A 23,480-nucleotide genomic window follows, 5' to 3' on the forward strand; every position below is an offset into this window, starting at 1 on the left:
TGCCTCCTGCACGCACCCCGACCAGGACCCGGGCCAGGGAGGAGCCTGCGACCAAGGTACGTGCCTTTGACAAGAATCGAACCCTTCAATCCACAGGCCAACACTCTACCCACTGATCAAAATCAGCGAGGGCTAAAACGTCTAAATCGCATAAAATTTTTAAAAAAGCAAAACAAAAAACACCCCACCCACCGCCAGCCCACCGCCAGCGCTCACCGGCCCCGTCCTGGCTCCTCTTCTCCAGCTCCAGCTCGGCGATCTCGCTCAGCAGGGTGATGCCGTGCAGGAAGCTCTGCTCCAGCGCCAGGCTCTGCACCGCCTCCAGCTGCTCCAGGGCCGGGGCTCCGGGGCTCGGGGAGGGCAGAGGCCGGGCCTGGGGCAGCTCTGCGGCCGCCGCCAGGGCGTTCATGCCGGCCAGCGGGTCCTCCAGGCCGGGCAGGAACCGGTCGGAGCCCTCCTCTTCCAGGAAGCAGGCACTGCCGGGCCCCGGCGCCGCCTCCTGGGCCTCCAGACCCAGACACGGTCCCTCCCCGGGGGGCGCGTCACAGTCGCCCAATTCCAGGCTGGGCTGGGGCTCGCTCGGGGCTGCCTGGGCCAGGCCTTCCTCGGGCACTGCCTCCGCCACGGCCACGGCCACAGGCAGGTCCACGGGAACCTCCACGGGCTCCTCCTTAGCCTCAACCAGCGTCTCCGGGGTCAGCCGCCCCGCCAAGTCCAGGACGGCCGTGCAGGATGCTGTCCGACCCGGCGAGTCAACAGGCGCTTCGGCCCCCTCGGCGAAGTCCAGGCACCCGGAGGGCTCCGCGCCGCCCTGCCCACTGGCGCCCAGCGTCTGAGCGTCCAGCAGGCCACCTCCGCGGCCGCCCTCGGGGCTCGGGGTCGCCATGGCTTCCTCGGGGCGCAGTGCCAGCGGCGACTCCAGGGAGGGCAGCTCCGCAGGGCCCTCGTCCACGTCCTCCACCTCCGCCTTCACCTCCCGCTCCCCCAGCGGCTCCGCATCGGGGCCCTCCGGCAGCGGCTCTGGGATCTCGGAGGGGGACAGGCGGATGGGCTTGTCTTCGGGCGAGAGTGCCAGGCGCTCAGGCCCGTCCGCCGGGAGGGGCACGTCAGGGGCCAGGCCGTCGGCGTCGGAGGCCGCGGTGGGCTGCAGCAGGAACGGGTAGGGCCTCCCGTAGTGCGGCGGCAGGGCTGGAAACGGGTACCGGGGCGGGATATCTGCAAGGACACGGAGGTCAGCGGGCCTCTCTGCCTGGCACATCCGTCATCCCCGTGCCCGCACCCCCCACTGCTCGCCGGGATCTCACCCAGGGGGCATCAGCCACCACCCTGTCCCCAGGCGTCTTCCGACTCAGAACCCACAGGCAGCACTTTCTCTAGCCCCTCCCCCAGCACCAGGGCCAGGCTGGTTTGGAAGCAAAACCTAGTAAGACCCCAAACAGCCCCACCCAGCCTGTGCGTCTCTGGCCTCCATTCCACAGGGATCGCCCGCCCCACCCCGTTCAAGCGGAGTTGGGCATCCAAGTTGTTAAAAAAGTAACTGTAGCCGAAACCGGTTTGCCTCAGTGGATAGAGCGTCGGCCTGCGGACTGAGGGGTCCCGGGTTCGATTCCGGTCAGGGGCGTGTGCCTTGGTTGCGGGCACATCCCCAGTGGGAGATGTGCAGGAGGCAGCTGATCGATGTTTCTCTCTCATCGATGTTTCTAACTCTTTATCTCTCCCTTCCTCTCTGTAAAAAGTCAATAAAATATATTAAAAAAAAAAAAAGTAACTGTGATACACACACACACCCCTTTTACTCTGAACTCCTGCCCTCGAGTGACATCTCCCCCAGAGCAGGCGGTGGGAGCGAATCTGCCCAGCACACCCAGGCCCCGCCCGGAGCCGGGCAAGTGGCAGGAGCCTAACAGTAACCAACCAGGGGAGGCAGATGCAGAGCAGCCCAGGGCCAGGCACGTGCTCGGTGCCGACTGTCAGCGCGGCATCGAGTCTCCTCAGAGAGGGGCAGCCACTAGCCCAAGAGCACACAGCCAGCTGGTGGCGGAACCTGAACTGAAACTCAGGTGGTCCCATCACAAGCCCACACTCAGCCACCAGGGAGGAATGTATGCCTGAGGCCCCACAGGCCCCCGACTGCACGTCCCCCCTGACACGGGACAGGGAAGAGCGTGAGCCCGTAGCACATGGGGTGGGGTGCAGCCCAGACGGGAGACCCTGTACTGCTGTCACCGTGACGGCCATGCGGCAGGCCAGTGCTGACTGCCCCGTGGTCTCGCTTTGCTCAGTGCTCAGCGTGCGTTCTACCATCGCGCCCATCTCCCCGACACCGCCGGGAGGAGGGGGCAGTCTGTGTGTGCTGGGCCACCTCCGAGGACACAGCAGGTCTCAGAGAGTGACGGGATGAGTCAATGAGACTCCTGGATGGGCGGGCAGACGCTTCACAGACAGGGCACCGCCCGGGGGCCCCGCCGCGCCCACCTGAGAACAAGGCCTGGAAGGGGCTGGGGGCGTCCTTCTCCAGGTCCTTCTTCTCCACCACGTTCTCGGGCGCCTCCTCCTTGCGGGCGATGCCAGGCGTGGGCGGCGGGGAGGCGGGCGGCGGGCTGCTGGGGTGGGAGCTGGGCGTGGCGGGGTAGGCGTAGGTGGGCGGTGGCTTGGTCACATCCTCCAGCTTCTGGATGACTTTGGCCTTCAGGGCAGCCACAGGGGAAGCGCGGGGAGACGGCGGCGGGCTCATGGCCTTGCCGTAAGTGCCCGCAGGGCCTGTGGCCAGGCCAGGGGGCTTCCGAGGTAGCAGCCCAGGGCCCGTGGCGGCCAGGCTGGCCTTCCCGGCGGCCTCCAGGCTCCGCTTGCTGACTTTCTCCTCCATCTCTGCCCGGTGCTCCTGGGCCTTCAGCCGCTCCTGCTGGGAGGGGCCCGCAGGCAGGGTCAGCATCGCGGGCCCGTCGCCCGGTCCCCAGGGCCCCCAGCCCACAGAGAACCTCAGGTGGAGTCCAGGGTGCAGGCCGCCCACCCCACCCCCCGCCCAGGGCGGACATTCCGCAGCCGAGCGCGTGTAACAAGCACAGGATTCCTCACAGAACCCAGCAGACAAAGCTGGGGGCCTCTCGCCGGGACCCTCACAGTGAGGGCAAGGGAGCCCGGGCAGCGGGGAGGCTCCTGAAGACGAAGGAGCGCCTGCGCCCGGCAGCTCCGCGGCATTAGGATAGCTACCGGCACGGAGAGCTCACTACCCGCGAGTCTCCTGTCCCCTCGCGGCCCCCTAGGCGGGCGGGAAAGCCCTCTGCCATCTCTGATGAGGAAATGGGAGGGACCCGGCTCAGGGCAGCCAGTGCCCACGCGGCCGGGCCGGGCAGTCCCCATACAAACACACGGGGGAGAAACGCTCCCAGCGCCGCCCGCACGGCTCCTCCACCCTCACTGAGCAGCCAGGTGACGGGAGACTAGCAGCTCCCTTTTCCAGAGGAGAAAACTTGAAGCCCAGAGAGGTGAAGCCACATGTCCAAGGGCACACAGCCAGATGTAACAGAGCGGAGGCTCAAACCCAGGCCACCTCTGCCAGCTCCCCCTGAGTGGCTGCTGCAGCGGGAGGAGGGACGAGGCCGAGCAGAGGACAGATGTCCCAGACTGCCTTCAAGGAGGCAGGAGGGCAGAGGGCCTTGGGGAGCCCATCTCATGGGATTAGGCAACATGGATGTCAGAGGCCAACCCCAGCCCAAGGAGAGTCCCGGGCCATCAAGGGGACAGCCAGCAGCCCACGGGGACACGGCAGGAGCCCACTGGGGTCCCTTCACTGTCCCATCGAACTCCCCCAGTTCACAAGGCCACCTCGCCTGCCACTGCTTCCTGCGCCCCAGCCCGGCCGAGCTCTGCCCACCTCTGGGTCTTGCTCACACTACTGTGCCCTCTGCCCAGGGGATCCTCCACAATTTACTCCTTTAGGTCTCTGGGTAAATGTCACCTCCTCCAGGAGGCCCTCCCTGACCACTAGCCTCTCATTTTTTCTCTCCCCCCCCCAACGGTCCATAACTGTTTGGAGTTCCTGCTAGTTGACCTCTGTGGCCCACCATCGATAGGGGGAGGGGTCTCCCCTGCCTCCACAGACCCCTGTGACTGCCCCACCTCAACTCACCACCAGCTGGGCACTCCGCTGCAGCTCCAGAGCCTGGGCAGCCTGCTGCTGCAGGTACAGGAATTCCTGCTGCCGCAGAAAGTGCTGCTGGGAGAAGAGCTGCAGCTGCTGGGCGTGGTGCAGGGAGCTGCGGCCCGGAGGGTACAAGGCGGGCCAGAGGGGCGGCACTGCAGCCCGCTCCATCAGCTCCGCTGGGGGCGAGACACACAGTGAGGCGGCACCCACCTGGCACCCACCGCCCCACCGTCCAGATGGGGAAGCTGAGCCAGAGAGGGGCCCTCACTAGGGGCCCTGACCACACCTTGCCTAGGACATCCCTGCAGCCACACGCTGGAGCGCGCCAACATGGGGCTCCCACCCCTTCCCCCGCTACTCGCAGGGGCTGCAAAGCGGGTGCTGAGGAAGGGGGCACGGAGGCGGGGGTGTCTGTGCCCCCCAGGGGGCCCTGCTTTGGTGCTCCACGCGGGTTCTGGGTGGATCCCAGTGGAGCTTATCCCAGGACCCCCTGCGATTCATCACACGTGGGAAGCGCATCGGAAGGTCCTCTCTGACCCCTCTGCCCGCAGCTGCTCTGCTGGGCGGACCCCCCAGCAGGAGGCCCTCCCTCTGGGTGAGGCCACCACTTACCAAAGTGAGGCAGGTGGTCGCTGGGAATGACCACCAGCTGACCTGACTGGGGGTCCCTGACGAACTGGTAGGCTGATGGCAGGGAGCCGCCCAGGCCGGGCGGGAAGGCAGGCGCCATGCCCTGGTGCAGAGATGGGGGGGCCAGGCCTAGGAGAGACCAAGGCCCAAATCAGTGCTGGGGACCCCAGGCCCAGCCCTTACCTGCCCACTCCCCAGGCCTCCGCCCCTGGGCACCACCCCAACAGGCTCACGGCAGAGAAACTCCCTGAGACTCTGCCATCATAGTTACCCTCCTGGACAAATGAGGGAGTGAAGTGGGAGGAGAGGAGGCAGCTCCCAAAGAAGGCAGCAGCCAGCTGAGCTGGGCCTGGCTCTCCCCTGCCCACCGACACCCCCCGCCCCCCACACCCGCTCCAGCAGAATCCCCCCGCTGCCTGCCCCTCCCACCAGGGCAGGGAGAAGGACCCCACTCACCATACGGGTGTCCAGCCAACCACATGGACGTGCTGCCTGAACGGGGTAACCAGGGGTGCGTGGCCAGGTGGGCCGCGGGGTCGGCGGACCAGCGACCTGAGCCTGCCAGCGCTGGGCCCCCGGTCACCATGAGGTTGGGGTTCAGGCCGTTAGCAGCACAGCCGGTGGGGTGCAGCCGGGCCAGGTCGGCCAGCTCCTTGCTCTCCCTGGAAGGAAACCGGCATGGCGCTAGCACGGACGGCCCGGACATTGTCCCACGCAAGCGGTGGGCACCAGGCCGCTGTGAGGACGACACTGCACCCGGACTACAGAGCAAGCGCTCAGCTCGGAAGGGGCCCAGGGCCTTCCCCAGAGCGGGGCTGTGGGGTGCAGGGGGCTCCCTGGCCCAGAGTCAGGGTCCTGAGCTAGGGCAGCTCCCACGCTCAGCACTGCAGGATGCAGGGGCCCCCTGGCCCAGGGTCAGGGTCCTGGGCTAGGGCAGCTCCCACGCTCAGCACTGTGGCACCCATGGCCAAGGAGCCAGGGCCAATTAGGGGTCCCCCAGTCACCCCCACGGCAGGCGGAGGCCCCGGGCCCTGCTGCCCAGCCCTCACCTCAGCAGCTTCTCCTGGTCCCGGTCCAGCCGCGCTCCCAGCAGCCGCTCCTCCCGGTGCCGGGCCCGCTCGTCCCCGCAGTCCTCATCGGCCCGACCGTGCCCTGCGGGGGGAGGGCAGGCAGTGAGCCCCAGGCCAGGGCCCCTCAAGGTCCTCCACACCTGAGCAGCTCGCGCCCCCTGGAAGGCCTGCCCTCTATGCATCTGCCCCGCCAGAGCCCGCCAGGCGCCCTCTGCTCCGGGACACACCCCTCGACCTTCCCGCCCAGAGCCCCTCTCTAACTCGCACAGGTAGCCGCACCTCATAGCAAAGCCTCAGAACACCTGGCACATGCCCAGGCCAGTGCTGCTGGTGGTCAGAGCACCAGCCTGCTCACTGCAGGGTCTCGGTCAAGGGCACATACCTGGGTGGCAGGTTCGACACCTGGCCCCGGTGGGGATGCACGTGGGAGGCAACCAATCGATGTGTCTCCCTCACGTCAAGGTTTCTCTCTCTCTCCTCCCCTTCCCTCCTACCCTTCTACTCTCTCTACAAGTCAATGGAAAAAATATCCTCAAATGAAGATTTTAAAGAAGAACCTAACGCTATTTACTACTGTAACGTCAGCAAGGCAGGGGGGAGGGGGGCCAGGGCGGTCAAGGTAGAGGGGAAGCCACAGCCCAGAAAAGTGGCCACGGGTCAGAAGCACAGCCAGACCCAGGGGGCCGTCAGCTGCCACACGGAGGCCCCGCCCAGTCCTGTCTGGCAGACACGTGGCTACTCCTTTAACCATCAAGACAGAAAAGTGAGACCCGAGAACACGGTCCGTGAGGGGGAGTGGGCGTGTGGGAGCTGCCACCAGCTCGCCGTCCTGCCCGTGTGCCCAGCAGGTGCCCCCCACCTGTGGCTGGCTCGGCTTCACCTTTTGTGAGGTCCCTGACCCTCCAGAGCAGAGAAGGTGGGCCCCCAAGTCCAGCCTGGCACAGGCGGAGAGGGGTAGGGGGTAGGAGGCCGAGGGCCCCCACTGTCGCCCTCCTCGCCTGCACCCTCCGCCACCCCCTGCCCCCGCCCCCTCGGCCGGGCGCCCTCTACACTGTGAGCCAGAAACCAGTGCGACGCACAGCCCCGGGCAGGCAGGGCACGGGGACAGCGGTCTCTGGCGGCAGAGCCCACACCGCGTGGCTGAGACGTGTCTTAAGGGAGAAACCTGTGGAAGCTGAACTAACCAGTACCTCTCAGAGGCGGTGTCCTGGGGCCACCGTGGGGGGCAGGCGGGCACTAGCCCAGGGCCCTGCCCGCAGGGCACACCCACCCTCCTCAGGCAGCCTGGCCCCCAGCCTGGCACGCGGATGGCATTGCTCCGCTGGAGACGAGCTCTGCTGGGGCCACCAGCACCGCGCTCGTGGGCAAGGAGCCATTGCAGGGCCACCCCTGGGCGTCTCCCCTTAGGCTCCCTTCCTGCGGCCCCAACACCAGGAGCTGACAGACCGGAGCCCCAGGAGGTGGGACCCGCCCGCCCCGTCAAAGCGAGGAGCTGGGAGGGCGCACTGTCTGCTCGGCGACCGAGAAGGCACAGGGACAGGCAGCCTGGCACTGGGAGGAGGCGTGTCCCCGAGGCAGGGCCACCGGGCAGGCAGGCCTGAATGTTCTGGAAGTTCTGGGAAGTCCCAGGCTCAGGACCACAGGGAAAGCCGAGCAAGTTCAAGCCCAGAAAAGCCAGCTGGTCAGGGCAGGAGCGGGCAGGCCAGGGACATGTCCGTCCTCCGTCTCCCCGACTTCCTGCCTCGCCCTCGTGGGACAGAGTGCACCCGGCCGCCTGTCATTCACGCGGCCGCGGTCAGAAAGGCCTGAGCAGACACCCATCCACGAAGCCCACACTGCTCCCAGCCGCGCAGGGGAGGAGGCGGAGCACCGGCCGTGGGGGGGGGGGCCGTGCCGCCGTTTGGGGCTCGACCCGGCCAGGGTGCCCCGGCCTCCAGGGTCACTGGCTCCCGTGCCCTCCTGTGAGGCCGGAGCGAGTGCTCCCTCCCAGGCTGCCGGGAGGATGTGCTGATGGCTTCTACAGAGACAGCGTCCTGACGGGGTAACGACACGTTCCTATAGGCTGACTACGCTGGTCTGCTGGGCACGGGCGCTGTGGTCTGGGGCTCCTGGGGGCAGGTCACACCGGCCCTTAGTCCATCTCAGGGTCCAAGACCCCCGAAACCAGACCCCATGCGAGGACTCGGGGCCTGCCTCCGGGAGGATCTGAGGTCACGGGCACGGCAGCGCCTTTAAGATCCTAACACCTTGAATGTGAGCAGAGAAAAGGCCCTGTTCACGAAGCACCTACTGTGTGCCCATCAGCCCACGAGGCATCGAGGAAGGAGGCGACCTGGCTACTCCCACGGGGTAAGTGTAGAGCCCGGGACCCCGGGGCTCAGCCCTTTTGCTCACGGTCACGAAGCTGCTAGAGGCAGAGCCTGGATCTGAACCCCCTCCCCCCAGGCAGAAGGCTCACCCCACAAAGCAAGAGGGGAAGCGACCAGGAAACCGGGGCGGGGGGGGGGGGGGTGACTGCCCACTTGGCTGGGGAACCCCAACTCCGCCCTCCACAGAGGCCCAGGCTGCGGAGAAACCGCTTCCATGAGGGTTTATTTAAGGAGGAAAGCATCCAGCCTCCTCCCAACTGTCAGCAGCTCAGACTCATCCCTGGAGGCCTCATCCCCAACCTGTCACATCCTCCTCCCGCGCACGCACACTCCTCGCCACACACTCCCTCCCTCCCGCCCGCCCTCCCTCCCGCACTGCCACACACGCACACACTCTCACACACACACTCTCACACACACACTCTCACACACACACTCTCACACACACACACACACTCTCACACTCACACAATCACACACACTATCTCACACACACACACTATCTCACACACACACTATCACACACACACAATCTCACACACACACTATCACACACACATACTATCTCACACACTATCTCACACACACACTATCACACACACACACTATCACACACACATTATCACACACACATACTATCTCACACACTATCTCACACACACTATCACACACACATACTATCTCACACACTATCTCACACACTCACACACACTCTCACACACACACTATCACACACACACTATCACACACACATACTATCTCACACACTATCTCACACACACTATCACACACACATACTATCTCACACACACACTATCTCACACACACTATCACACACACACTATCACACACACATACTATCTCACACACTATCTCACACACACACTATCACACACACTATCTCACACACACACTATCACACACACACTGTCTCTCTCTCTCTCTCTCTCACACACTATCTCACATACACAATCACACACACACACTATCTCACACAAACTATCACACACACTATCTCACACACACTATCACACACACATACTATCTCACACACTATCACACACACACACTATCACACACATACTATCTCACACACTATCTCACACACACTACCACACACACACTATCACACACACATACTATCTCACACACACTATCTCACACACACTATCTCACACACACTATCACACACACACTATCACACACACATACTATCTCACACACTATCTCACACACACTATCACACACACTGCTCTCTCTCTCACACACTATCTCACACACACTATCACACACACACTATCACACACACACTATCTCACACACACTATCACACACACACTATCACACACATACTATCTCACACACACTATCACACACACATACTATCACACACACTATCTCACACACTCACACACACTATCTCACACACACACTATCACACACACACTATCACACACACATACTATCTCACACACTATCTCACACACTATCACACACACATACTATCACACACACACTATCACACACACACACTATCTCACACACACACTATCACACACACACACTATCTCACACACACTATCACACACACATACTATCTCACACACTATCTCACACACACTATCACACACACACTATCACACACACTATCTCACACACACACTATCACACACACTGTCTCTCTCTCTCTCTCTCTCTCACACACACACACACACACACACACACACACACGGCCCCCTCGGCACAGGCCCTCGGGCAGGTACTCTGAGCTCCAGAGTGAGGTCTGGCGACTGTGAGCCCCACCGTGAGCGTGCTTTATGGGAAGGACCCAAAGAGAAGCCCCAAACCTCTGACCCTACGGGGAGGGCTTGCCCACCACTGAGCCGGCTGGCCACCTCCAAGCCCAGGGTGACTGCCCACCCCTTCAACCCCAGACTGACAGGGCCTGGCGTGAGGCCCCTCCGGGTCGGAGGAGAGGGCTTCCCTGGCTGGAGCGGGAGGGGCTCCACACAGAGCAATGGGCTCAGTCAGTCATTCAACAAACGTTCCCTAAGACTCACTCTGCAAGTCCAGGGTCCCAACAAACATGCCACAAATATCAACCCTCCAACACCCCAGGAAGGGTTCCAACAGCAAATTATGCAAGAGACCACAGGACACACAAGCGACCCACCCAGTTCATCTGGTAATAAAAAAAATGCACCATTCATCTCTACGAACTTAGCAAGTTTTCTACTATTCAGACACAATTCTGAGGCCCTGGGCAGTGCTGCTCAGTGGGTAGAGAATCAGCCTATGCACCTGGATTGCAGGTTCGATCCCCAGCCCCCATCAGGGCATATGCGGGAGGCAAGCACTGATGTCTCTCTCACGTCGATGTCTCTCTCTCTCCCCCCCCCCACCTCTAGTCTCCAAAAATCAATGGAAAAAATATCCTCAGGCAAGGCTTAGCAACGACACGATTCCGAGGGGTCTCAAACGAAACAGACGTACATGCTACCTGAGAAGTCACTAAGGTACTGAATTCAAGACCCGTGGGAACGCCAGGACCCTAATTCCCCCCCTGTCACACTCAGTCACCATTGGCTCATTTATCAAACGCCCCATGGTAGGAACTGGGGACACTGAACTAGTTAAGGCTGAACCAGAGCGAGGTTCGACTCCCGGTCAGGGCACAAGCCCGGGGTCAGGGCTCAGTCCCCAGTGGGGGGCGTGCAGGGGGCAGCTGATCGATGATTCTCTCTCATCACTAATGTTTCTCTCTCTCTCTCCCTCTCCCTTCCTCTCTGAAATTAATAAAAAATATATATTTGAAAAAAGAAAGAAAGAAAACATCAGAACACTGCAATACCTCCGGGGAGAGGCCAGCCGAACATTAAAGGCCAGGAGAGAAGTGACACTTATAATAAAGGGTTTGTACCAGTGAGGAGGCCATCCACGCTGTCAACGCGAGAGAAACGCAGAGGCCCAACATCCTACTGCAAATCGCGGGAAAAACCTAAGGCGTGCAGGGTCTGGAAACATAACGGCCCCCTTTCTCCTTTCTCCGGCATTCTACGCACTTCTATGTGCACGACGGAAAAGTAATGAACTTTAAACGGCAACTGCGGCCCCAAGGGAATCAAGGACAAATGGTAGGAGGGAGGCGGGGAGAGTACGGGGTGCAAGGAGGCAGGAAAGCGAAGGTGGGAGAGGTACAGGGTGGGGGGAGGGGACGGGACCGGATGGGGGGGTGGGGGGGGCCCAGGACCCACCTTTCACGTTGCTCAGAGACAGGGAGCGCTCCTGGTCCGCCAGCCCGGCCCCCAGTCGGCCACTGCCGCCACTGTCCTTCTGCCGGGCCACGGCCACAGCAATGCCCACGGGCGGGTGTCGCACCTCCGCCTCACCCTGGGCACCGGAGCCCTCGCGCCCAAAGGCCTTGGCGCTCTCGGGCCGCTCGGGATCCCGCTTCAGCTGCCGGCCCGCGGCGGGGGCAGGGCCCCCAGGGTGCGGGAGGCGGGCCTGGGTGCGCGGGGCGCCCGCGGTGGGGGGGGGCGGGCTCGGGTTTCATGGTGCCCAGGCCTCCGAAGGGGCTCTTCTTGCCGCAGCCGCCAGGGCGCACGGCCCCGGCCTCGCGGGCGAAGCTGCCGCTGTACTTGATGAGGCTCTGCATGGCCGAGGCCTCGCCCGGGGGGTGCAGCTCGGCGCCGGGCCTGGCGCAGGCGGCGGCCGCCCGGGGCAGCGCGCCCCCGGGGTCCAGGTAGGCCTTCTTGGCGGCGGCCTCCTCCTCGGCGCGGCTGGCGTGGTGGTGCTGCGCGGCCAGCACCGCCATCTGCGTGGCCGCGAAGTTGCCCAGCTCGAACGGCTTCCACTTGTGCTCGGGCCCCGCGGGCGGCGGCCGCGCGGGCTCCAGGCCGAAGAGCTTGGCGGCCTGCGGGGCGGCGGCGGGCCCGCGGGGGGCGCGCTCGCAGGGCCGCGGCTCGGCCTCGGGCTTGAGCAGCTCCTTGGCCGGGAGGTAGGCCCGGGGGTCCGGGGAGGCGCGCGCCCGCGTCGGCGGGGCCTCGGCGGGCGGCGGCCGCTTGAGCGAGCGGATCACGGAGTTCTTCTCGCGGAGGCCGTCGGGCCGGTCCAGGGGCGGCCGCGGGGACCCGGGCGGCGCCTGCAGGACGCCGGGCCGGCCCGCCTCGCGCTCCCGGGCGCGGGCGTCGCGCGCCTGCGACGCGATCTGGATGGGGCCCGGGCGCTCGTCGAAGGCCTCCACGGAAGGCACGAAGGTGGGCGCCACCACGCGGTGCTCGCGGCCCGGTTCCCGTCCGGCCGCCGAGGGGAAGATGGTGTAGACGCCGGGGCCGGGCTGCGAGGCGAAGGCGCCGGCGGAGGCGGGCGGGCCCTTGCCCGGGGGCAGCGGCGGCAGCGGCGAGGGGCAGGGGCACGGCCCGGGCAGCAGGGCCTCCGTGCGCCGCAGCCGCGCGCTCTCGTCCTGGCGCGCAGCGTCCTTGGCGCCCCGGGCCGCGTCGGCCATCAGCGCGGGGAGCCCCGGGTCCGCGCCGTTGCAGAGGCTCAGGGCGGAGGGCGGCGGAGGGTTCTTGCCTTTGGACTCGGCGGGGGCCACGCCCGGGGCCCGAGGCTGCCCGGGCTCGGCCAGGAAGGGCGACAGGCGCTCGGCGAGGCGCGGGTGTCCGCGGTCCGGGCGGCCCTCCCGCGCCTCCTGGGTCAGGTCCACCACTCCGCGCGCCGCGGCCTCCTCCCGGGCCCTCGGGTCCTTCTTGCTGAACAGCGGGGGAGGCTCCGCGCCGCGGCCCGCCCGCTCCTTGGCTGGGCCTTCCCGCGAGGAGCCTTTGGCTGGGGCGCCCGAGGAGGGGCCGCCGGGGGCCCTGGAGGAGGGCGCCTGGGCGTGCAGGGCGCCCGCAGCGCCCGGGGCCGGCAGGTAGAAGCCGTCTGCGGGGAGGAGAGCCCAGGTGAGCGGGCGCCCCTCTGCCAGGCAGAGCTGAGGGAGGCCCCTGAAGGGTGCCCTGCGACCCCGGGGCAAGGAGTGCCCCCCAACCCCGCACAGAACAGCCCTGCAGAGGGCAGACTCCCCTGGAAGTGGGTGGGAACGAATTTAAATCTCGCTGGACTCATGTTCCTGGGCCTTGATTTTCCCGTCTGTGAAAGGGGGAGAGGCCAGTGTGGTGTTAAGAGCGGCCCAAAGAGCCTACGAGGGTAGTCCAGCAAAGCACAGCTAGAGGACTCCAGAGGCTGGGGGGTGGGGGGGGGCTGCCCAGCGAGCCTGTGGGGTCCTTAGGGGAGGGGTGCTGTCTGGAATACTGACTGGGCCGTGGTCCAATACCGGGGGCCTCAGAGAAACCCTTCAAAAGGTCCTCCCACCCACAATCCCCATTCCCCCCACTCGGCCTCCTCACCTTTCTGTGAATCGAAAATGCTGGGCTGACCCAGCTGGCTGAGGAGGGGGCTCCCGCTGCTGGGGGGCTCCAGGTGGTTCAGGTGGAGGTAGGATGGGTACAGCCCGCTGGGCAGGTGGGAGAAGCCTGGAAGAGAGAAGAGAAGCCGGGTGGACCACCTCATGCCTCCACACGGAGCTCCCTCTCCCTGGGCTGCCAGCCCAGTGCACGGAGCCTGAGGGTCAACACCCGCTGCCCAGGGTACAGCTTGCCCCTCCCAACCCAGGGGCTCAGGCCTCCCTCCCTCCAGTCCCTGCAGCCTGCGAGGACCTGGGCTCTCAAGTCTGTGAGGAAAAGGATCCCATGGACCCAGAGAGGAGCAATGATGAGCTAGCAAGCACTGTCAACTGCTTTGCCTTTGTTGGTCTCATTTAAATCTCCAAAAAAGTGATACTCTCAATACCCCCATTTTATAGATGAGAAAACCGAGGCTGGGAGATGACCACTGCCCAAGGTCACACACAGAGGGACCTGGTTTTGAACTGAGGTCACCAGGACTCCTAATCTCTACCCAACACAGACCTGGTTTAACTGGTTCGTTGGCGCCCCCTGCTGTGGGACCCTGAGCAGGTCACTAGCTTTCCCTGAACTCAGCTCACCCAACATCTCTGCCGCCAGGAAGGAATTACTCCTGCCGAGAGCTCTCCCAGCCCCTCCCCAGGCCCCACCCGTGATGCCCAGAATGGGAGCCTCCCAGGACAGCGAAGACGGGAGAGGTAGCCACAGAGGGAGAAACAGATAGCTTCTCCCATAGCACCATCCATCTGATAATGACATTAACCAAAATCACTAAATAATCAAGACACCCCCCTCCCCCTCCACACAGAAGCTCTCACTGAATCACGTAGGGACCGGTCACTCCATTTCCTAATCTGTAAAATGGGTACGATGTCCTCACCTCCCAGCTGGCTCTGAGGATCAAGCGAGTCGTATGCAGCGCCTGGCACCCTACTGTTATCGTCATTATCACTAGTACTTGTTGGCAAAGGAGTGTCAGGGAGGGCAGAGGGGCTGACAGCACACAGGCCCCAGAGGCAGCCACTGGGGGGCTACTATGAACTCAGATGGGACCCCCGCCCAGCAGGATGCCCACCACCCCAGGCCTAGAGTCAGGACCACCCCTCTGTGCCGGGCACACATGACGGGGGCCATGGCAGGAGCGCTCGCTGAGGCTCTGGCAGAGAGGAAATGGGGCGGCTGTGGACTCAGCCTGCAGGGGGCGCTCCCGGGACCCTAATCTTCCAGCACCAGGAGCAGCACAGGGCACCTGGAGGCAGGAGGAGGGAGCGGGCACCTCGCATCCAAAACTGCACGAGGGCCAGAGCTGGTGAGGAGCGCGGAGTCCCCAGACCCGTCCCTTCACTGAGGCTTCAGGGAGAGCAGGTTTGCTCGGCAGCAGGAAGCCAAACCCACAGACCCTCCACGATTAGGGGCATCACAGCAGAACTGCGACAAGAGCACCCAGGGCCTCTGGTCCCGCAATTAACAAGCCAACCTGGGGGGTGGGGGGGGGGGGGGCAGGCCCTGCCCTCGGAGCTCACTCTGGGAGCAAAATGGGTATTTCCCAAATGAACACACACATAAATCTGCAGTCACAAGTGAGAGGCGATGGGCCTGAAGGATAAACAGGAGACCGGGGGGGGGGGGGGGGGGGGTGGCTGCAAGCAAGGGAACAGTGTGTGCAAAGGCCGTGTGACCGTGACAAGAGGAAGCACCGAGCGTCTGAAAACAGCAGAGGCGCCAGGGACATGGCTGAGCCCCACCGGCCACGGCCACAGCCAGGAGGGGTGACCATGGAGGAGGAGGGGTGGGCAGACTCGGGAAGTGCTGGGGACACAGCCCAGCGGCCCGCACCCGCCCGCTAGACACTCCTTACCTTCATGGGCATGGGCGGCCCACAGCTGCACCATGGGCAGGCTGCTGGGGGTGGGGGAGCGGAAGGAGAGGTCAGAGGGCAGGGGCACCGGGCTCCCATGGGATGAGGCCGAGGGCCCCACCCCGCTGGCCACAAAGCCGCCCAGGAAGGCCTCGCCTGCAGAGAGAAAGGGGCTGTCAGGCAGCTGCCAGGCCGCCACCACCTGGCCCACCTCCGGGTCTCTCCCCACTGGGAGGAGCGGACCCAGGCGCCCCGGCCGCCCACTGGCTCAGGATGGTCCTGGGTCCACTCTGCACACCCAGAGAGACCCTTGCCCACGGGCAGTGCCCGGCTCTCAGCCCCACGGCGGGTACAGTCCTTCCTCTCGACAGATGGAAGCTGAGCCTCCGTGCGGAGCAGGCACCTCCTCTCCCAAGGCCACTGAGGGAGGAGGCAGAGGGGGGCTCAGGGCCTGAACCCCTACTCCTGTTCTGAGTTCCTAGACCGGGGAGGACACCCACAATTCAGAGAATGACCTCCCCAAGGACCCCACAGCAGCCCTGGACAGGCCCAGACCCCCTCAAGTCCTCAGCCGGCCCTATGCACCCATTTAAGGGGTGAGCAAGCTGAGGCTCAGAGATGGGAAGTGCCCGATCCCACAGCCAGTGAGCAGTGACTCCATGCACGCCCGCAGCGGGTCCCGAACAGAGACTTGGTGAGTAAAATCAGTGAGTGAGTGAGTTGTGAGCATGGGGGCTGATGCCGGTGCCGGAAACCCCACCCAGGGGGCTGTCCCTCCAGAGAGCAGAACCCCCACCCAGGGTCCCTCAAATAAGGGGTGTGCGGCTGCTGCGTGGCAAGGCAGTCGCCTGGGACCAGAGTGGAAACTGCACCTTCCACTCCCAGGCTCACACCCAGAGATGCCTTCTCACTCCCATCACCCAGGGTGCGACCCCTCGAGACCCATGCACCCACCCTCCAGGGGAAGACCCTGGCAGGCCTCCCAATCACAGGCCAGAGGGAGCCTGAAAGACTTGGGCCAGGGGCTTCCCTTACTTGGCCTCAGTTTGCTCATCCGAGAAATGGAGATAATGCCTCCCTTGAGAATTGTAATGAAGAAGGAGGCGGCATGCACTTAATAATAACAGTAATAATAATAATAATAATAATAATAAATGCTGGCAGCACCCATCCTGAAAGCACCAGGCGGCGCCTTCAGCCGGAACAGCCTCAGGAGGGTCAGAGGCCCGCACGCAGAGCTGGGCACGGGCGTCCCCATACCCTCTGGCCACCCTAGCAAAGGGCTTCCTTCCTGTGTGCCCTGAGGACAACCTCTCCAGGCCCTGTGAGGCGGGCCTGGTTGTGACAGCCCCGAGGGAAGTGACTGCAGGGGGCACACAGAGGCACGTGCCCCAGTGCCCGCCCAGGAGGCCAGCCTGGCCCTCGGTGGCTCCCAGCAGCCCGCAGGCAGGGCCTGCGCACAGCAGGTGCTCGCTCACCACCACCCAGGGCACGGGACTCCCAAATGTCCGCTCAGTCCCTTTGGGGTGCGCACAGGGAAACTGAGGCTTCGAGGGGCAGGGCCTCCACCTCGGTCCCCGGAGTGGTGACGGCAGCAGGCTGAGCGCTGGCAGGACACAGGCGCCGGCACCACCCCCCAGGTCCGGGCCCCAGACGGCAGCCCCGCCCCATGCAGGCTGCTCACCGGACTCCAGCGGCGAGGCCTCGGGACCCAGGGCCATAGCAGCCGGTCAGGGCACCCAGGCGGTCCGCGCCGGGCATCAGGGCCTCCAGGCCGGGCCCAGCCCAGGCTTCCTCCTCGGCAGGCAGGCGGGGGAGGCTCCGGAAGCGGCAGCCAGAGCTCGCGCGGGGCTTACATCAGCCGCCAGCTCTTCCTGCCCCGGCCCGGCCCGCGGAAGCCGGTGGCCCGGGCCTGCCCTGCCCAGGCTTGTGAAACCCGCCCAGCAGCGCCCCAGGCCCGGATGCTGCCAACGGCTCCAGCCGCCACAGTTGGGGGCTCAACGGTGCCCAGACTCCCTCCCCCAGACGGCCAGCACCACAGGCATCTATAGGCACAAATCCACTGCCCACCCTCCCGACCGCCCCCTCAAGCGGCCGAGTGACGGACCTCTGACACCAACTAGATACACTTGGAGCTTCTGGAAGCTAGGAGGCCCCCAATGCCTGCCCCTTTCCGCCCGGCCCTCGGGCGCCAGCCCCCAGGCTGCCTTCTAGATCCCGCCTCGCTCACTCCATCTGGGGGCCTTCCCTGTGCATCCTCGGCTGCGGGACCCCAGCCCCAATCCCTGTCCCCACCCAGGACAACTTGGACGCACAGATCTGTCCGGTGGGTCGGCGGCTCCCTCACTCCTGGCCACACCCTGGCCCAGCCAGTGTCCACTCGGGACTGAGCCTGTTGCTGGCTTCACGGGAGAGCAGATGGACAGCTCAGAGAAGGCAAACCCCGCCCCTGACCCCAGGGACACCACGGGCCACCCGGGTCCTCGCGGCTGGCCTCCCCGGGGTAGAGCACGGGCAGCGAACCCCACCCCATGTCACCAGCGCCTCTGGGCTGCTTTCTGAGCCTCCACCTCGGTCCCTGGCACAGCGTACCTGGCACTCCCCTCCCCGCCTAGGTGTGCCCATCCCCCCAGCTTCTCACACCCACCCTGGGCTCACCCAGAGGGTGTGACCCTCCAGGGACAGGGACAGTCAAATCCTCCAGCACAGCCTGCTGGGAGGGTCTTCCTTCCTCCCACCACTGGCTGAGCGAAGGTCTGGCCCCCACCCTGGGCGACTCAGGCCTCCGTGCCACCTGCTCACCCGCAGAAGCATCTCACTCGAGGCCTCACCTTCACCTTCACAGGCGTCACTCGGCCCTCGCGGGGCACAGAGGGCCACGGACCACCACAATCGTGCACGGAGGCAGCCGGGGGAGGGCCCCCAGGAGACGCCCGAGCGCGTCCCGCCGTCCTGCCTGCCATCCCGGACAGACCAGGGGCCGGCCTGTGCCCAGCGGCCCACACCCGCTCCAGGTCTGCCCCGACACCCCCGCAGCCTCTGGCCACTCGGGAGACCTGAGTCGAGGCTGGTGAGACGGAGGGACCACGTCTCCAATCGCACTCAAGTTCCATTCATCCAGACGTGATTCAGCCACAGGCTGGGCTGAAGGCGCCTCCCTGTCGGAAACTGGCAAACTGGCCTGGGGCCCGGCCGGGGCCTCGGACAGGCCAGCCCGCCCCCTCGACAGAAGGGTCCGGGGTGACACACACACACAAACGCTGGCTCGGACGCCCGCTGGCGCTGACTTTGGGCAAGTGCCTTGACGGCCCCCGGCTGCAGGAGGTGGACGGAGGGCGACCTCCGCCCCCGCAGGCGGACATGTGCGTATTTTTATTTAAAGCGCTTCTGTGAAGTGCCCTGCAAGGCCGCTGTCCTTATTACTGTTCTTCTCACTATTTACTTATAGTCGCCAAACCTGGGGTTCGGGGAAGGTCAGGGTCCCAGGGTCCGAGCGGGACCAGTTCCTCTACCCGGATTCCTGCCTTAAAATAAAACGTCAGCTTTGAAACCACAGAGCTGGTGGTGACCGTGACCAATGTGCTAAATACCAGCGGACTGCACACTTTCAAATGCTTACCGAGCGGTATGGGGGTTTCACCTCGATTTTAAAAAAAGCAACAGGTAAGATCTACTCTCGGCCTCAAATCCAGCCACACGGCCGGTCCCAGGCCCCAGGGGCACGACCGGTCCCAGGCTGGTACCTCCCACAGTCCTGGGAGCGAGGCAACCTGGTTACCCCATTTTACCGACTAAGTAACTGAGGCCTGGAGAGGCTGCCCGCGTTACTGAGCCTGACCAAGTTGCTCAGCCAGCGCTACAGGGAATCAGCCACACTGAGCCCGGGCGTTCCATCATCCGACCTTTAGCTCCAGGCGGGCATGGTCCCTCCGACCCTGAGGGGAGCCCCCCACCCACCCACCCAGCACAGGTCCCGGCCCCTCAGAGGTGTGGAGAATGGTCTTCTCCTTTCTCTGGTCCTAGGTGCCCAGTGAGAGGGGAGGTCACCCAGGGGCAAGCAAGGGGACACCCAGGCTGGATATGGGGCCATGTGCCCCCACCTGCCATTGCCTGGAGGAGAGGTCCCGGGTCCCCCTGGGAGCGTAAGCAGCAGGGAGCTGGGCACAGACACCTCAGCACCCCACCCCTCTGCACTGAGCTAACAGGTCCTCCGCCGCCTGGGACCCCAGACATCCCAGCCCCTCCCACCCCAACACACCAATGGCCATGTGCAAGCTCCTTGGGAAGCCAGCAGGGAGCATGCGTTGGAGATGCGGGCCAGCCTGTCTCAGCCATTGCCACCCCCTCACCAACACCCAGAACACAGGCAGGGGTCTGCAGACTGGGAGGCTGGCCAAGGGCACCAGAAGGTAGAACTCAAATCCAAACAAGACCCCTTCCCTCCTCTCCTTCCTTCCTTCCTTCCTTCTCTCCCTCAACCCCTCGACCCTTCGGCAGGGCTCCTGCAGGCTGGGGGCTGGGGAACGGAGCCACCCAGGTGCACCCTATAAGGGGCAGCGCCATGCCATCTGCTGGCAGGTCCCCACAGAGGGTGATGGCGAGGCCGCCTCGCCGGCAGTGGCATCTTGCTCTGCAGGACAGAGTCACTGGGGGCCTTTCTGGAAGCTGACGACGGAGTGGGCACCTGAAGTCCTGGCTGTGAGGCAGGAGGGGCACTGGAGCTTATGGTGGGTACAAAGGTTTGGAAAGGCCCAGCTGGTGTGGCTCAGTGGTCGAGCGTCACAGTTGAATAACCGGTCAGGGCACAGACCCAGGCTGCGGGCTCCATCCCCAGTAGGGGGTGTGCAGGAGGCAGCCAGCTGATGAGGTCTCTCTCTCATTGATGTTTCTATCTCTCTATCCCTCTCCCTTCCTCTCTCTCTAAAAATCAATAAGATCATTTTAAAAAATGACAAACGTGATAAAGCCCTTGGGAAACCATCAAGGGCGTCACCGAGTATCCCTCACGCCCGGGCCGGGCAGGAATGGGGAACAGCCTGGCTCCATTCCTCCCTCCACGCGGGCAAACCATCTGTCGACATCTCAGTCCTTCTCCTCCAGCTCGGGTGACACTGGGTGGACGTGGCCTTCCCCAACCGCCCGCCACCGCCCGGGGTCATCTCTCCACGGGGCTTATCGCCGCTTATCCTGCCACACACGGTTCTCCTGAGTGTGGTTCCAGGTCAACTGCCCCTCTCCACCCGCTGGAACAGGAGTGGGCCAGCTTTGTCTCGAAAGGACCAGGTAATAAATACTTTAGGCATCGCAGCCGATTCTGCCTGCAGCAGCGAACACAGCCTGGACCACACCTCACCGGCTGGGCTTCGTGCCAATAAAACTTTATTGACAAACATCGGGGGTGGGTCCCCTTTGGCCCTAGTTTGCAGACACCTGCATTACAATGTGGGCTTCCTCCATCCCGGTGCCCTACACAAGGCACACAGTAGGTACTCTATCCATGTTTACCGTGGGGGACGGGCAAGGTCAGGATCTGCTGGGCGGAGGGACAGGAAGGGGGCTCTTTGCCTGGGGCCCACCTCGGGGCTTGGGAAAGGCTTCAAGGCTTCCATGGGGAACGTGGCAGTAATATTGCAGGAACCGTGTGGTGTCAGGAGGTGCTAGACTTATGGGGGTGATCACCCCATAAGCTATGTAAGGGTCCAATCCCTAGGTCATACGCCTGAAACTAATGTAATAGTGAATGTCAACTGTAAAATTTTTAAAATTATTTTCTTAAAAGCTTCAAGCCTTGCCCTAACAGGTTTGGCTCAGTGGGTAGAGCGCCGGCCTGCGGACTCAAGGGTCCCGGGTTCGATTTTGGTCAAGGGCATGTACCTTGGTTGCGGGCACATCCCCAGTAGGGAGTGTGCAGGAGGCAGCTGATGGATGTTTCTCTCTCATCGATGTTTCTAACTCTCTATCCCTCTCCCTTCCTCTCTGTAAAAAACTAATAATAAATATATACATATATATAAAAGCTTCAAGCCTTCCCTTCACCCCCGCCCCCCCAACTCTGGGAGGACGATTCTTGTCCCTTTTACAGATCAGGAAACAGAGGCTCTGATTCCCAAACCCACCCTTTCTCACTCAGCCACACCATCTTTCCATATGTTCACTCCCAAAGAGCCCTCCCTAACCAAACACAGAAAACATGCATCTTCCCTTTCGCTTGTAAAGCATCCGGGCCCGGCAAGCCAGGGGCCACAGCTGTGAAGATGTCGGTCAGAGCATCTGGCCAGCAAGATCCGGTCAGGGCCACCCCCCAGAAAAGAGCTCCTTCCAGCCCAGGCCACGTGACTTGTGCGTTGCTATGACAGCAGCTGAAAACAGCGCCAGGACCCTCCGGATAGAGTGACCTTCAGACGCCCGGCGATGCAGTTCCATTTGGAGACCCTGCCCTATCGAAGCCAGGACTCGCGGGCTAAAGCCCTTGCTGCAGAGAGAGCCTTCCCACTCAGACCCCCAAGCACACCACACCCACAAAGAACGGCGCTAAAGGGAGGAATTCAGGGAAAAGTTAACTGCTCTCGGTATGACAAGGACCTGTCAATAGGGATGATGTCATCGTCACCCATCACAGCAGCGCCGGTTCGGTTTGGTTGCGGGGGGGGGGGGGGGGGGGGTTGGGGGTTCGGTTTGGTTGGGGGGGAGGGGGGAGGCCAACCCATGCCCAGCTTTTGGAAGACGGATGAGCAGAGCTTATCAAGGCCCAGGAGGCGCAGACCCACTGCTGGGGCCCTTCCCAAGGAAGCCCCCCGACTTGTGGGCAAAGATGTGTTTACCCGTCAGGATGCCGGGCAGCCAGGCATCTACAGACTCACTGCGATCCCCATCAAGTCCCAGAGGGGCAGACCCCTGCGATCCCCGTTCTGGGAGGACCTAGAGGAGTCACGTTCATAGCGACGAAGGGGAAGGGGCTGCCCGGGCTGGGGAGGCGGGGGAGGGGGGGGGCTGCGTTTCATGGGGACTGGGCTTCAGTTTGGGGCGATGGGAACGTTCTGAGGATGGTGGGGTGACGGCCACACAGGAGTGTGAATGTCTGTGCCACAGCACGGAGGGGCCTGGGGAGCGCTGTGCCGAGCGAAACAAGCCAGTCAGAGAGATAAACACCCGATCTCACTCATTTGCGGGATTATAATGGTCAACATAAACTGATGAACAAAAATAGATGCAGAGACGAGGGGCAGGGGAGGGGGGGTAAGAGAGCAGCCAAAGGGCTTGTGTGCACGCACATTAGCATGACCGATGGACACAGACACTGGGGCGGTGGGGCCTGTCCTCGCGGGCGGGAGTGGCGGGGGGGGAGGGTGTCGGGGGGGGGGGGGTCAATTGGGGAAAAAGGAGACACATGTAAAACTTTAAACAATATAAATAATAATAAAAGTACAGACCTCCAAAAAACGTGAATGTTCGAAATGCCACGGAACTGCACACCGAAAACTGGTTAAAATGGCCCATTTTATGTCTATTTTACCAGTTAATAAAAAGTCATCTAGAGGCAAAGGATCAAGAATAGCCCCGGGAACAGGGTGTGAGGACGCAGGCCAGGGCTGGGGGACCCCCGGCCCGAGGGCAGTAACAGCCCCGAGAAATCACTTGGTCTGGCCCTGCCAAGGCACGAGGGGGGAGTCAACCGAACGTTTAACCAAGTGCAGCGACTGATGTTTAAGTTGGGAATTCTGTCTGGCCCCTCGAATGGTGTTACAACTATCCCAGTGGCCCTCGGCAGAAAAAGGTTCCCCACCCATGCCTCAGGCTGCCAAACACCGCCACGCCCGCCACGTCGGCACCTACGCCACGGAGCTGCTGGCACAGGCACCGCGACCCACAGACTCTGGGACGGGACGTCCAGAAACGGGCCCACAGGCCCTGGTGGGGGGGGGGGGTGTTTTCCATGAAAAACGCTGCTGGTCAGCAGGGTCTCCATGC

General features: G+C 63.4%; 1 protein-coding gene across 1 annotated transcript in view; it reads right to left on the reverse strand.

Annotated features, from left to right (window-relative positions):
- The window catches only part of TNRC18 (trinucleotide repeat containing 18), a 74,025-nt gene that overhangs the window by 37,771 nt on the left and 12,774 nt on the right, over positions 1 to 23,480 (reverse strand). The window contains 10 exon segments of the mRNA XM_070414303.1: positions 217 to 1,215; positions 2,476 to 2,902; positions 4,130 to 4,320; positions 4,757 to 4,903; positions 5,231 to 5,436; positions 5,824 to 5,926; positions 11,468 to 11,747; positions 11,749 to 13,133; positions 13,598 to 13,723; positions 15,513 to 15,668. Coding sequence (XP_070270404.1) covers positions 217 to 1,215; positions 2,476 to 2,902; positions 4,130 to 4,320; positions 4,757 to 4,903; positions 5,231 to 5,436; positions 5,824 to 5,926; positions 11,468 to 11,747; positions 11,749 to 13,133; positions 13,598 to 13,723; positions 15,513 to 15,668 — 4,020 coding nt within the window.

The sequence above is a fragment of the Myotis yumanensis genome, unplaced genomic scaffold (assembly GCF_028538775.1).
Source record: "Myotis yumanensis isolate MYYU_CA2020_CCGP unplaced genomic scaffold, mMyoYum1.0.hap1 SCAF_5, whole genome shotgun sequence".
Taxonomy (NCBI): Eukaryota; Metazoa; Chordata; class Mammalia; order Chiroptera; family Vespertilionidae; genus Myotis; species Myotis yumanensis.